This window comes from Branchiostoma floridae, chromosome 7 (genome assembly GCF_000003815.2).
Source record: "Branchiostoma floridae strain S238N-H82 chromosome 7, Bfl_VNyyK, whole genome shotgun sequence".
Taxonomy (NCBI): Eukaryota; Metazoa; Chordata; class Leptocardii; order Amphioxiformes; family Branchiostomatidae; genus Branchiostoma; species Branchiostoma floridae.
Window position 1 is genome coordinate 4,642,367 of NC_049985.1, and position 13,620 is coordinate 4,655,986.

At 39.6% G+C, this 13,620-nt stretch overlaps 2 protein-coding genes across 3 annotated transcripts in view; both read left to right on the forward strand.

The window, feature by feature from the left end:
* The window catches only part of LOC118419192 (leucine--tRNA ligase, cytoplasmic-like), a 28,817-nt gene extending 26,019 nt beyond the window's left edge, over nt 1-2,798 (forward strand). Inside the window, exons 29-31 of the mRNA XM_035825532.1 lie at nt 61-156; nt 1,009-1,141; nt 1,925-2,798. Of these exons, the coding sequence (XP_035681425.1) occupies nt 61-156; nt 1,009-1,141; nt 1,925-2,142 (447 nt within the window). The 3' untranslated portion in view covers nt 2,143-2,798. The remainder of the gene's footprint in view (nt 1-60; nt 157-1,008; nt 1,142-1,924) is intronic.
* Nucleotides 2,799-3,838: 1,040 nt separating this feature from the next.
* LOC118419589 (major facilitator superfamily domain-containing protein 8-like) lies at nt 3,839-13,416 on the forward strand. Of its 2 annotated transcripts, none has more exons than XM_035826038.1 (11): nt 3,839-4,207; nt 6,342-6,439; nt 6,862-6,905; nt 7,290-7,533; nt 7,998-8,111; nt 8,652-8,843; nt 9,410-9,512; nt 10,113-10,247; nt 10,677-10,780; nt 11,407-11,669; nt 12,117-13,416. In XM_035826038.1, exons 1-11 carry the CDS (start codon nt 3,978-3,980, stop codon nt 12,336-12,338), a joined length of 1,749 nt encoding a protein of 582 aa, XP_035681931.1. In that variant the 5' UTR covers nt 3,839-3,977; the 3' UTR covers nt 12,339-13,416. The 2 variants fall into 2 exon arrangements, with proteins under 2 accessions (XP_035681931.1, XP_035681932.1); XM_035826039.1 differs by lacking the exon at nt 3,839-4,207 and adding an exon at nt 4,915-5,041.
* Nucleotides 13,417-13,620: the final 204 nt, after the last annotated feature.

Consider the following 13,620-nt stretch of genomic DNA (forward strand, 5'->3'; position numbering starts at 1 on the left):
AAAAGTATTTTGAGCCCTGATGTACTAATGAATGTTTGTCCTGCCCCCTTGTGCCCCCAGCTGGACTACATCCAGGTGAAGTTCTCCACAGAGGCAGAGGAGAAGGTGAAGGAGGAGTGCTGTCCTGGGAAACCTCTCAGCAACCTCTGGGTGGAGGTCAGTTACAAGAAGTCTTACTATGATTACATACCTTGTACCTTATACCTTGGTCCTTGACCCATGCCAGTATTCCTGGGTTGTGGGAGCACTGCATGGTAGCACTGGTTATCAGGTCCCTCCATCCTAATCGGTCCTGCGTCAGTAAGAAGGATGCTGCAAAGCTCTTTCTTGTCCATTCCTTGATGTTGTCAGTCCTTTTTTTTCTGCCTACCCCTTTACCTGGTTCCATTCACAGTTACTTGAAGGACAACTGTGGACAGTCCATTTGACCTCATTGTATATCCTCACCACTTTGATTTTCTTCTCTTCACTACTGTTAGGAGTCTTTCATATATAGTAGCAGCGTTGTTTTATGTTGTTTTATGATTACATACAGAGTACACGATTAGACAATTGTGGCTTTTGTCTGTTGTAATGGTTAGTTGGTCCTGGTTTCAACACTCGCCATGCCCTGACATGGTGCCCTTGGATTTCACACCATATACCCACCATGACTGTGGAGTGATGCCAACTGAGCCTCTGGGCTAATCTGTCACTATTCATATTATTGATAATTTCTGTTTTCGTAAGAATACTACACAATGGGGGTGAGTACCAGTACAGAAAATTCAGGTATTCGACGTCCCCGTTCACATTATGTAAACAACACTAACTTCCTCTGTTTTTGACCAAGTTTGCTGTAGAAACATATACAGTAGTAAAATTACTAGTATTAACTCAACTCTACCCTACTACACAACCATACAATGTAATAATTGCATCTGGTTTGCCTCTTAAACAATACATGACATGACATTTCTACATGTCGTATGGAAATCATCCTTGCCATGTGTGTATGTCCTGCTTCAGCCTGGGGTGGAGGTGAGGTTTGTGAACCCCCAGCCGTGCAGCGGCCATTTCAGCTTAAATCTGCCCGTCCGTCAGGGCGACACCACGGACAAGGTGCTGGGGCGGATCGTGCGCATGGACAGATCAATCAAAGGTGAGGCTTTGTCAGGCCTGTCTCCAGGCCCCAGCTGCCCTTCTCAGGAGGAAGGTAGATGAAAACAGCAGTGAAAAAAACTCTTGTCCCTATTTCTTTTTTTGATTTTGTAATACCCCAATTAGAAATGGGCTTGTCTCCAGGACCTGGATATTTGTTTGGACCGAAAAAATGTAATGTTGTCCATATTTTACCTAAAAATGACATAGAATGGCCATAGAATGACATAAGATAGGAATGAAAATGACAGAAAAATGGTGAATATGTATTTTAGAACCTAAAAATTACAGAATCTTAACAACAAAAGTTAACAACATGGACTTCCAAACAGTAAGTGGGATAGGATGAAGGAGAATTCTTATTACCCAACCAGTAAGTTCTTACATTGCTTACGTTTTGACATCTCTCAGACACCTTCGTCAGAGCTTTTAACTTGAGTTCTGCTTCTCATCGCTATATGTAGCCGATGTAGGTGGCGTAAGCAACGTAAGTACTTACTGGTTGGGTAATAAGAGTTCTCCTTCATCCTATACTCTACCAACCTGATGAAACTATTTTCGGAAATAAGTGGGGTGAAAAAATCAAAGCTGGAGACATGTCATACAGGATAACAGCAAGCAAACCAACTTGTTGACAACTTGTCGCTGGGGTTTGAGCAATGTCATCAAAGTACATTTTAATTTTTGAGACGAAGGAAAGACAATCGAATCGTTACAACATTCATGTTTATTTTAGCAGTCATGACTTGACATATTTACATGATTGTGTACTCTTTTATGACAGATACCACTCAAATCAAGCTGATGCGCTACGATGACCCCAATGTGGGGCCCAGATCCATCCCCGTTTTCAACCAACCAGAGAAGGGGAAGACTGCCATCCCAGAGTCCTCTGTCTTCACTGTCAACCTGGAAACCCAAAATGTCTCCGTGTCTGAAAACGGGAAGTCTATAGACGTGGGGAGAACTCTGGTGTACCTTGTACAAGGAGCAGATTTCTAGACATTATCTAATATGTTACAAATGTATAATCAAGGGTTAATGACCCACCCAAGGAGTTTATGGTGACATAACACATGGCCAGTTCCTAATAATCACTGAATAAGCCACCGAGTGAGCAAAGTGAATGATGTTGTTTTATTAGGTGGTTATACACTGTCTAGGCATTTTGTCACTGTTGCATAACAATGAGGGAAAAGTAAGTCATTTAGATTTTTATTATGTAGCAAACTCAAACTGACATCAATATTGTTCAAAAAGTTTAGATATCATCATTCCTACTTACAAGTGTGCATTATTGGCCAAACGTTAATGCACGGCTTTTTTCTTCATCAACCCATGGTTATACATGTATATGACGTTATGGCTGTATAACCAACAGAAATGGAGGCTTCCAACTGCTTTTCATGAAATCTAGATTACTGGTACCTCAGAGCTGATCAGTGTGATTTTTACTACGTGACATTAGTGATATTTTGCACAAAAATTTCATTATAAGCAATTGTGATACAGTAGTTGTTTACTGACTGGGTTGCACATGTTGATTGCACATTTTCTAATTCATAAAGCAATGTTCTAACTCCAAAAAAGAGTGCAGGGAAAAGGGTACACTTAAGCACAAAACAGTAAAATTGATATTAACATTATCAAATACACAATATTGCATTTTTTCATAGTGGCATGGGTAAAGTGTTCAGTCCATCTGTTTCCCCATGTACATGTATCTATAAGTCAATGATAATGATAATGATATGGCTCGAAACATAACTGTCCTAAATGACAGTGCAAATATGAAGCCATCATAGTTCTGTTTTCGGACAGCTATTTTACCTAATATCCTTTGCCCCACAACTGCCATATTGGTTAATGTATTGCAACACAAGAAAAGTTCTGAAGTATTTAGAAAATTCTATAAAGTTAGATTTTTGTATCCGAAAACAAAAATGTGAATTATGTACCAAATCTATATGTACCATGAGACAGGTACGAATGTACTTTGCATTTTGATATGATGTCAGTGGCCATTTTGATCAAATTAAATATAGATTGCTTCAACATTTATAGGTAGTTGGGACTAACTGAAGTACTATAAAATTATATGCAAGCATGAAAAACTGAAGGTTTCATTTTCTTTTTGCTGTGCAATCATGATCGTGCAGCTACAACATGTAATGATGTTATTCTCGGTGCTTAATTAAAATTGGGATTTGATATGGTCGCCAACTGTGTTGTAGAATTTGACTATTCATAAATATCTACTTTACACATATTCAACGTTAAATTTCTGCCTTCCTCAATGAAGGGAGGTTCAAATTATGATCATTATGACATCATCAAAAAGCCTGTGCAAGCCGATTTACCGCACAAGGTGAAAGGTGATGCCGCCTTACTTGTAAACAGTTCTTGTCTAATCCATGATTGACACCATATCACTTGGTCCGTACATTTAATTTGATGCATTGCCCATAGTGCATCACACTGCGCATGGGCAGTTCAAATCGTGAATAAGCCTTTCACAGTAGTCAGAACGCATGTGCGGGAATTTTAGGTAATATGTCAAAGGATAAGGCCCACAAAAATTAATCAAAACCCGTCTGGACATTGTTATGCAAATCGAAACAATGGTCAAGACAAGGACTGTTTACGTTTTGTGGGACTTACCCTTTGACATATTACCTAGAATTCCTGTCGCCGCACATGCGTCCTGACAACTGTGAAAAGGCTTATTGGCGAGGCAGGCGATAACAGCAGATATTTTACTCATTTAAAATTAGCTGGACTTTAAAAAAAGATTTTCGGACAAAGTTTGCTTTGGCTGTATTAAGGAAACTGCCCAGATGACCGTGAAGATGCAGAAAGAAAACGATTTAGACTCATCAGAGGCTTTGAAGACACGCCAACCAAGCTCCTCTTGTATCGAAGACGAAGTACAACTACTACTACTAGCAGAAGAAAGTGGCAACGCTGGCGAGGTGCCGCTTATACATTTGAAGCCACAAACTGGACGGAAGGCATCGACCACAGGTTCCAAAACCGTCAAACAGGTCCAGTCTTCAAATGATTTTAGGTAAGCCACCCCATCAAGGGGGTTTTAACATCTACTAGTATTTGCCTTCATTGTGGCAGGCAAGCCACCAGACAGACACTAGTCCAATATATGTAGACACGTTTTTAAGTAAAAGCTGCTGTTAGAAATTGTATTTCACACAATTGATTTTTAATAGCACCTGAGATATGGAAATGGACACCCAGTAATCATTCTGTCTGGAGCATACTGATTTAAACTCTTTAAATGAGAAAGTAACATCAAAGTTTTTATTGCTCTTTCGGGATTCGAACTTCCAATGCCACCTGCTAACAACTAACCACTGATCCAAATCTTTTTAAATTACTGAAATATTTCACAAAACGATTTTGTTTATGCAAAAGCCATGGCGATTATATCTTTTCTGTCATCATATAACGTTAGACACTTGTTTAATCAAGGAGGTTAGTCACAGAGAATTGTCTATAACCTCCTTTGTTTTGAAAGTTTAGACACTATTTCGCTAATCAGTCCTACATGCTAGGTTCTTGACCTTTGACCGTTCAAAAAACCCCTCTGCTCAGAAAACGCGCAACCTAAAAATCTTCTTTTCAGTATCGCTATACATTTGGCTTGATTTGCTTGAATCGTAAATTAAAGGAGACGCGAAGGATACACCGCAAAATTTGGATATATGTCCTCCGAAATGAAAATACACTTCATCCAAAAATCGCTAGGCGGCTCTAATAGTGGGTCAAAGGTCGACTAGCAGACGAAGTAGGGTAACGCACAAAATATGGCACCTAGAAGAAGTAAGAATCGAGGCGATCCTGACGAGCGCTCGAAGCTGTTGCAGAGCGTCCCACCGATTGAAAGGTAAGGATAACAAGGTCGAGGGGACGAGGCACAACATGAACAGGAGCTATGCGTGGTGCCTCTTTCTCTCAGTTCCTACTTGGCCGAACGGCCAACGTGATAACGTTACGTAATGGTCAGAAATGCAGCTTCTTAAGGGGACAAACGGTTGTATTTTTGAGGACCCTTGAACGTTTCACTTTAAAGGTACAGGAAAAGAATACAGATGATACCAGTCGTCAGTGATTTTATCAAATGGTCAGTCAGATCTCAGCACTGTAACTTTGTTATAGTCGTATCTGACAGTCAGACCATTTGTTGGTAAAACTCCTGAAGATCACTCAGCTCACTTTTTTCTTGAGCTGACAATATCAAAAGTTCTACTTGTCTTGTTGCTCGTTATGCGGACCCACTGTAATTAACGTCATGTCTTACGTATTCAAGTTTTCTTCTCTTCACATAAGTCAGGTGTTTTTAGCTGTTATTTCATTCTACCGGTTTGGAAGATCAAAGTCCAGTTTACATAATTTGTACATTAATCACCTTAACTGCTGTGAGTTTTCAGCATATGACCTAAAAATGTCAAACCTTCAACCTCGAAAATTCAGTTAAATTATAAAGTTTGTAAATGGTAAAACACATCAGAAGTATGGAAATCATAATCTTCTTTACTCCAGAGTGTTATTACGTTATTAAGATAATTATTACCTTCGGCTTTGCCAAGACTTTGGGTAACGTTAAAATTAACGTTAGCGTTTGTATGTTTGTGTGTAGAAGACCAGCATATATCAAGAATGCCTGAATGGAATTTGTAATGATATTCAGTATGTGGGTATGTCTTGATAAGACCTGAAAACGGTTGGATTTTGGGCCCCCTATGGGCTTGTTATGTTATTGCTGCAGAATTTCCTGTTTTGATATCTCTAGTTCTACGCATACTTTGGTCATGCTTTTTGAGTGGTCTTGGATCCTAATGGTTGTTTGGTAGCTTCAGTGATGCTTGACATAATTTTATGCTTTGTGCTATGCTATTGTTTGTTTTGTCTGTTTGTTTATTGATTCACACAACAAAAAATCAGCTGTTGGGAGAACTCCTCCCTGATCTTCACCAGATCTGATATTTGGTGTACATTTGCTTGTAATACAAGTTGTATTAAATAGTTACTATTGGCTCTGAGACTAAACGGATTGTGTGACATGTGCGACAGCGCCTGCGAAGCTGGTATGTTATGCCAAAGGGTGGTTATACCAGCTTTATACTATAGACTGATACAGATACGGAAAATGATACAGATTGTAAAAATTCTCTCCTTCTCTCCAGTTCCAACAGTATCCAGTGGTGGGAGGATGACAAGGATAACCGCAGGCGCTGGTGGTCCATACGGATCATGTACCTCACCATGTTCCTCAGCAGCATGGGTAAGGACAACTTTACTCTAACTTGTAGAAAAACTTGCTAACACATTACTCTTATTCAAGTCTATTTTGAGTCAACACTGATCAGAAGTAATGCTGCAGCTGCACCAATTCAACAATGGGCTGCTACCGTATTGGTACAGTTTTGTATTTCTCTTCTAGATTTAAAAAAAAGTGTTTTAGTTTGTTTTGTATAAAAATAGAAAGAACTGAGAGATGTAGATGTAAAGGGAATTTAAAGAATTGATTAAATGAATAAATCAAGGGACATCATTAGAGTCTACTTAAGATTTTTAAACTGATACTTTTAATATGGCACATTTAGACCAAATGTCAGAGTCACTAGTACTATCAGTCCATTCTAGACAGGGTACTGTAGCTGCCTCAATCTTTTTGCTTACTAATGCCACTTTGTTTTCCTGCAGGATTTTCGATTGTTGTGTCTTCAGTGTGGCCTTTCCTGAGAAAGGTAGGTTTGAACATCCTTGCCCAGAAGCATGTACTGAGTGTTGTCATATATCACAGACAGCTTGAAATGAATGAACATTCTGTGACATCATAATCATATAATGATCAATGTGACTGCTCTGTTAAGTCTTTGACTAAGTCTTTGACTGCTCTGTTAAGTCTTTGTTAAGTCTTTAAGTCAGAAACATCATGATCATGAGACAAACTGGGGGGGATTATGCAGTAGAAGAGGCAGGAAAGTATCCACATTCCCTATCCCACAGGTGGACCACAGTGCAGACAAGTCATTCCTCAGCTGGGTTGTGGCTACCTACAGATACATGAGTGCCGCAGCACCATTTGTTGTGGGAAGGACTTAAATTTTTTTTCTCCGTATGCCTCCCAGGTAGACCACAGTGCAGACGAGTCGTTCCTTGGCTGGGTGGTGGCTGCCTACAGTCTGGGCCAGCTGGTGGCCTCGCCCGTGTTCGGCGGCTGGGCCAACCTGCGCGACCGGACCAAGGAGCCCCTCCTGGTGTCCATCGTCATCAATGTGGCGGCCAACACCATGTACAGCTACACCCACGCCTTCCCCCAGCCCAGGGGCGTCTACATGCTGGTGGCCAGGGCACTGGTCGGCTTCGGGGCAGGTTGGTTGGAGCAGATATGCACTTGTTGGTTACTGCAAATCATTTTGTTTTTGCGAGATTTTGCACTATGAGGGGGGTTTTGCAGTGTACAATTTGGTGCTACTGCAAACAGTTCCGTAATCTTCAGTGATTGTTTTCTTCCCTAAGCCAGTGCTCGAAATACATGTACTTTTTTTCAGCCAGGTTCTCAGGTGGCAACCTGAGTCAGAAGCCATTTTGTGCCATCAAATATTTCAGGTTGCCCCACCTACAAGTTATTACTTTCTTCAAAATAACTACTTATCGATGATCTGTTCTTCTAGTTTCTACCTTATCAAGAAATAAATACAAAAAGGTTATGCACATAGGTGGGGAGAAAAGCGCACTGTGGTACCTGGGTTTGAAATTAATGTGGTTGCATTTGCAAGTGTGCAAGTGGGTATTTTGAGCACTTACTAAGCATAGAACTATATCATGCACTGCAGGAAATGTCGCAGTAGTGCGTTCCTACGCGGCGGCAGCCACCACCCTGAGCGAGCGCACGTCCACCATGGCCACCATGAGCGCCTTCCAGGCCATCGGCTTCATTTTGGGGCCAGGTAATACAGCAAAACATTTTTCTCACAAATGTGTGATTATTTCCGTCTTAAGACCTTCCATACAGTGTGTACTGGTAGATGTTTCCATGCATCATACCTGCCATAAATTGTATTATTAGGTGGTTACATAGACATGAAAGTTTGTCAGAATTTTGTGTGTGATTTTCGTTTACTAAGTTTTTTCTTAAGTTTTTTATATACATTAGAATAGAGATTTTTTTTTATGTGTCTCTTCCATGGATAGAGTGCCGTATACTTTCAGCAGATTGCTGTTTCTGTGGCAATATTTTTCAATTTGAGGCTCATATATACATGTACACAAGGAAGGGTGTAACTCAACCATTGAAAGGGCCAAAAGTGTAATTGAGTCCAAAACAGAATTCGATTTTACAAAATTGCACATTGCGTAGAAAACCATACTGTTATTGAAAAGTATGGCCAAAATGTGACTCTCCTTAAACACGTGCACGCATAACCTGTTGAAACCAACTAATCACTATCTCACTGACTAACTACACTACACCCCCACCCCACACAAAGTGTTACAGACGGCCTTCGTACCGCTGGGTGAGAACGGAATTGAGTGGAAGGCCATCCAGCTGTCCATCAACATGTACACAGGACCCGGCTTCCTGTCAGCTATCCTGGGCATCATCAACATCCTGCTACTCATCTTTGTATTTAAGGAATGTAAGGTGGCTGACACGGCTGGGCTGGTGGTCAACAGTCAGGGTAAGACTGGTATTAGGTCTTTTTTGGTGGCATCAAATCGGATATAATTTGGCAATGCCTCATAGCTGGAGGCATTTTTGTAATCTGCTTGTAATGAAAATCATCTAACAGTATGCCATAACCTGTACTTTGTGTTGGTAAGTATAATCTGTGCATTAAGTAGCTGATTAGTCATGACATTGCTAACACACTTTGCATGACTTGTATTTGTAATTCTAAATTTATATCAATTTGTCATAGATTACAAATCTTGGCATGGATTTGAATCTGCTTGTACTAATATAAGCACTATTTGATGGAGGGATGCCAAATATCAGGCACTCAAGCAACTGGATATGATTTTGGAAACAGTCAGACATTCCAATGAGATCTCTTCAGTGTCACTGACAAAAGGTAGTGAATTCTACCTGAAACATCTGACTGTTTCCAAAATCATCTCCAGTTGCTTTAGTAATTGCTATTTGCTGTATCTTATTACCTGGATGTCTCACCTTCATCAACGTTAATGGAGGGATGTTTAACACTTTCTAGGATGTTGAATTCACCTTGTTTCTCCTTTCCAACAGAGATAGAAAAGTCGGAAGAAGAGGGGACAGTGGACTACTTTGCAGTCATAGCAACCAACATCCTGTTCTTTGTCATCTTGTTTTCCTTTGCCATTTTTGAAACGTAAGTTTTAAAAGTGAATAAAGAACTGAAGTTAACATGGTGCTGAACATATTGTTATTGTTAAAAAGATAACTATTTTTTTTTACATATTTTCTTATTTCTAAGAAACTAATTATACACAGATTTGTAACATAGCAAAGACAAGCTAAAGTTTATAAGCTTATGAGAAGGATTTGCCTGCCAGAAGTAGGAAATATGATTGTAAAGAATATGATTTTCTTCGAAGGATGGCTGGAGGGGTAGATGTATAGATAGTTGGATGGACAGATGGATGAACAGCATGGCAAATTTCTCATCCTTCAAATTAGTAAAATTAATTAAGACTCACTTTGGCTAAACATTGGACCTTATTCATGCTTTCACTGTCCTTATGCTGATATCATTTCAATGCCAGTAAATGCAAGTATTACACCTTGGCAAAGCGTTGTCCTCTGCAATTCCATTCAGTATTGCTTTTATACCTAGTACCTATAGTACCTACTTAGTCCCTTGACCTCCGGGTCGTTGGGTGACAAGGTAGGCATGAAGATGTAGAGCTGTCTCCAGGCTTGTTATTCTCTTGCAATGGTCATCCTTATATACTCTGATACCATGTTTCAGAATCACGACCCCCCTGACTATAGTGATGTATGCGTGGACCCAGAGCCAGGCTGTGCTGTACAACGGTGTCATACTGGGCTGTCTGGCTGTCCAGTCTGTCTGTGTCATGATTGCCATCAGGATTCTCTCCAAAAGGTAAGTACAAACTTAAGGTTTGGTCATTTATATTTACTTGTTATTGGGTGGGCCAACTACTATCAGCCAGGGGCTGAATTGTGAGAAGCTTACAATAAGCGGGGTTATATCACAAGGGTCTGGGGCGGCTGCCATTTGGCACTATCTCACTGACAGGTGACCTCAATACAACAGAAATTGTTAAAAGTGGTAAGGTGAGACATCCAGGTAATAAGATATGGCAAATAGCAATTACTCAAGCAGCCACATGGATGCTGTTTGTGTCTTTGACATTTACATTTAACCTATGGCATTTGACATTTAACCTCTGACATTAGCCATAATTTCCCGCAACTGTGACGAGTAAACATCTGCAAGCCAGAGGCAGGAACAAAAAGTTCTGAGACCTTTTTTCTTTCATGATGAAAACCAAACCTTTGTTTTTTTCAGGTTCAATGAGAAGAGGATGATGCTTGTTGCCTTTTTCATCATGCTTGGTTCCTTCGTCATGCTGATTCCTTATGGGGACCAGCCAATTCCCAGGGTCGCAGGAGGTACTGTAAATGCCTTTAATTTCGCGGTAGCGGGAAAAGGGACTTTTCGCGGTGGATTTAAATTCGCGGTAACACCATAGACTGCAGTCTAATACCATAATAGAAAAATGTTCGCGGTGGTTTTAAGTTCGCGGTAAAGTGGTCACCGCGAAAACCGCAAACATTAATCCACTGTGAACATTTCTGCATTTACAGTATTCTTCATGTTCTTGCCATGATCTGGAAATTCTATCTCAGAAGTGAAAGCAAAATTTTGGATGTAGTTTTGACAATGTCTTGAGGGCAGAATGTTTAGTGGCAGGAGGTAACTTCATATTTATTGATATTGCCATGATTTCTGGAAATAGTTCAATATTTTATCTCAGAAGTAAAAGCAAAACTTTGGATTTATTTTTGGCAATGTCTTGATAGCAAAATGTTTTTGCCTGCGTATTTCACATTGTCTGTAACAGAATCCACTGTTACAAAAAGACTTTTGAATCCTTTGTTTTCATTACATTTGCTTTCCACACTGAGAATTACAGCAAGGAGGTTATATAGACAATAACCTCCTTGGTTACAGAGAGAATCTTTAATTATTGGTATTGTATGCATAATAGTTAACCCAGTTGTGTTTTCGTTGTCAGGTCTCCATCCCGCAGTAAACATCACCACTCCAAGTCCACACCCACAGAACATCACTCACTCCCCCAACGTCACAGTCCTCACCACTCCTGCAGCAACTACGCCCCCTAGGGGCTGTCCCTGGGAGTACAACTGGTGCGACAACACACCCAAACTCTTCATGGGACAGATGTTTGCTGGGTTCTTCCTCCTGGGACTTAGCTACCCCACAAGCAACGTGTTATCGTATGCGATGTACTCTAAAATCCTGGGCCCCAAACCACAGGTATTTTACAATTTTATTGTTTATTCCTGTAAAGACAATGTTGTGTTACAGCTTCAACCTGCTAAAAAAAGTCGTTTGGCAACAAATTTGCCTCGGTTATGGGGTTAGTCAGCTGGGAGGAGGTTAAAGAGCTTATTTATATCTTAAGAGAATTGCAATTACTATTAGAAGGATTGTCAAGAAACTAATTTTTGTAAAGTTCTTTTGTTATTCATTATTTTGAATTTCTCACTGAATCAGTAGTGAAGTATGTACATTTGTATGTAGCATGAAGACACTGAAATGAGATAGCCCATGGTTAACTACATGTAGTCTGGGACAAGAAACCATGTGGAAACACAAAAAACACCAAAGACAAAACCTCCACTTTTAGGAGATGATGATTGAACTTTACACAACCAAGCATTCAAACTGAAGCAACTAATTTCTTTGTGGGTGACATTTCAGGGCACTTGGATGGGATGGCTGACGGCCTCGGGCAGTCTGGCCCGCACCCTGGGGCCCGTCTTTGTTAGCCAGATCTACACGTACCACGGCCCGCGGATCGCCTTCGGGGCCGCGGCAGGCATCGTTCTAGTCGCCATCTTCTGGCTTATCGGAGTCTACAGAAGGCTGGTTCCTTATGTGGAAAGAAATAAGATTCTTACTTCATATGCTAGTGCAGACTAATGTAGATTGTAGTTGTACAAGGCTTGTTCAATTTTTTAAAAAGCTTTAAAATTTGTACTTTTGGTACCACTGTTACTAATAAGGGATGTGTGCAATTTTTTAATTGATTTTAAACTGTACTCGACTGCATATATTACTTTTGATTATGTAATCAGAAAATTGTGTAACTTATATCGATAATTGTTAGAGCTGTACTGAATGCATTGCATATTAAGTATATGATCAAAGAGGTGTTTTGTAACATGCAGGGTATTTTCACAGCAATCAGTGAGTCAAAACTTGTTTTTAGTATTTTGGGGTCAGTTTGTAATATTGCACAAGATAACATCAAGAAGTATATAATAGATCTAACTTGTAGATATTTTAAACTTCTAGTACCTCTCCTTACAGACCACAATTTTATGCTGAATCAGCAAGATGTACTACTGTAACTCCTGATTTTTTCAATGTACTTTTATGTTCACGGTTTTCACGGTGATGACTGTAACGTGAACTTATCATTACTGATAACAAATAATACATGAGAATTTTTCAATGCCCACCTGTCACCACAGTGAACAGTTCCGAGAACAAGTTAGATTTTCTCAGACCGTAAAAGTTTGGTACCGAGAAGACGAAGTGAATTACAGTATTTTTTTCTACTGCAGCTTTTGATAAAGGTTGCATGCATCCGAAATTTGGTCCATGTCTATTTTGATATTCTATATTTTCCTGAAACTATGCAAATTATTATATCAAACAAAATCCTCCTGTGAACTGCCATATCATATTTTTTACAGACCAATATTACCTCAAAGGAAAAACTGCAAAATGTATGACTGTATGATCACTTCACTAGATATTAAGCCACTGAATGTATTTTACACATATTATGCAGTAAGTTGATAATGATTCGAGCAGGTGGTGGCCGGAACACAATATTATGGAAAGAAAATGTCTAAATAAATCTATGTAAATTTGAATGTATATGGTGAACCAAGTGGACTAACATGTATTCATCTACTTATCCTAGTAGCTAGTGAACAAAATGGATATTTGGAAAACAATATTTTGTTAAATAATAAAATAACTACAAGGACAAACAGAGTTTTTGTGTATGAACTTTATATTCTGGTGTATGGGAAGAAACATGGCACGAGTAAACACAGTGTATACCTTCAGTACAAGTTGTAAGAGAGGAACTGGCCTGAAGAGTCCTGAAGATGAAAATATTGCAACTTTTCTTAACATGGTTGTTCAAATACACATTTGTTTTCACCCTAATTCCTAAAATTGTTTCAAC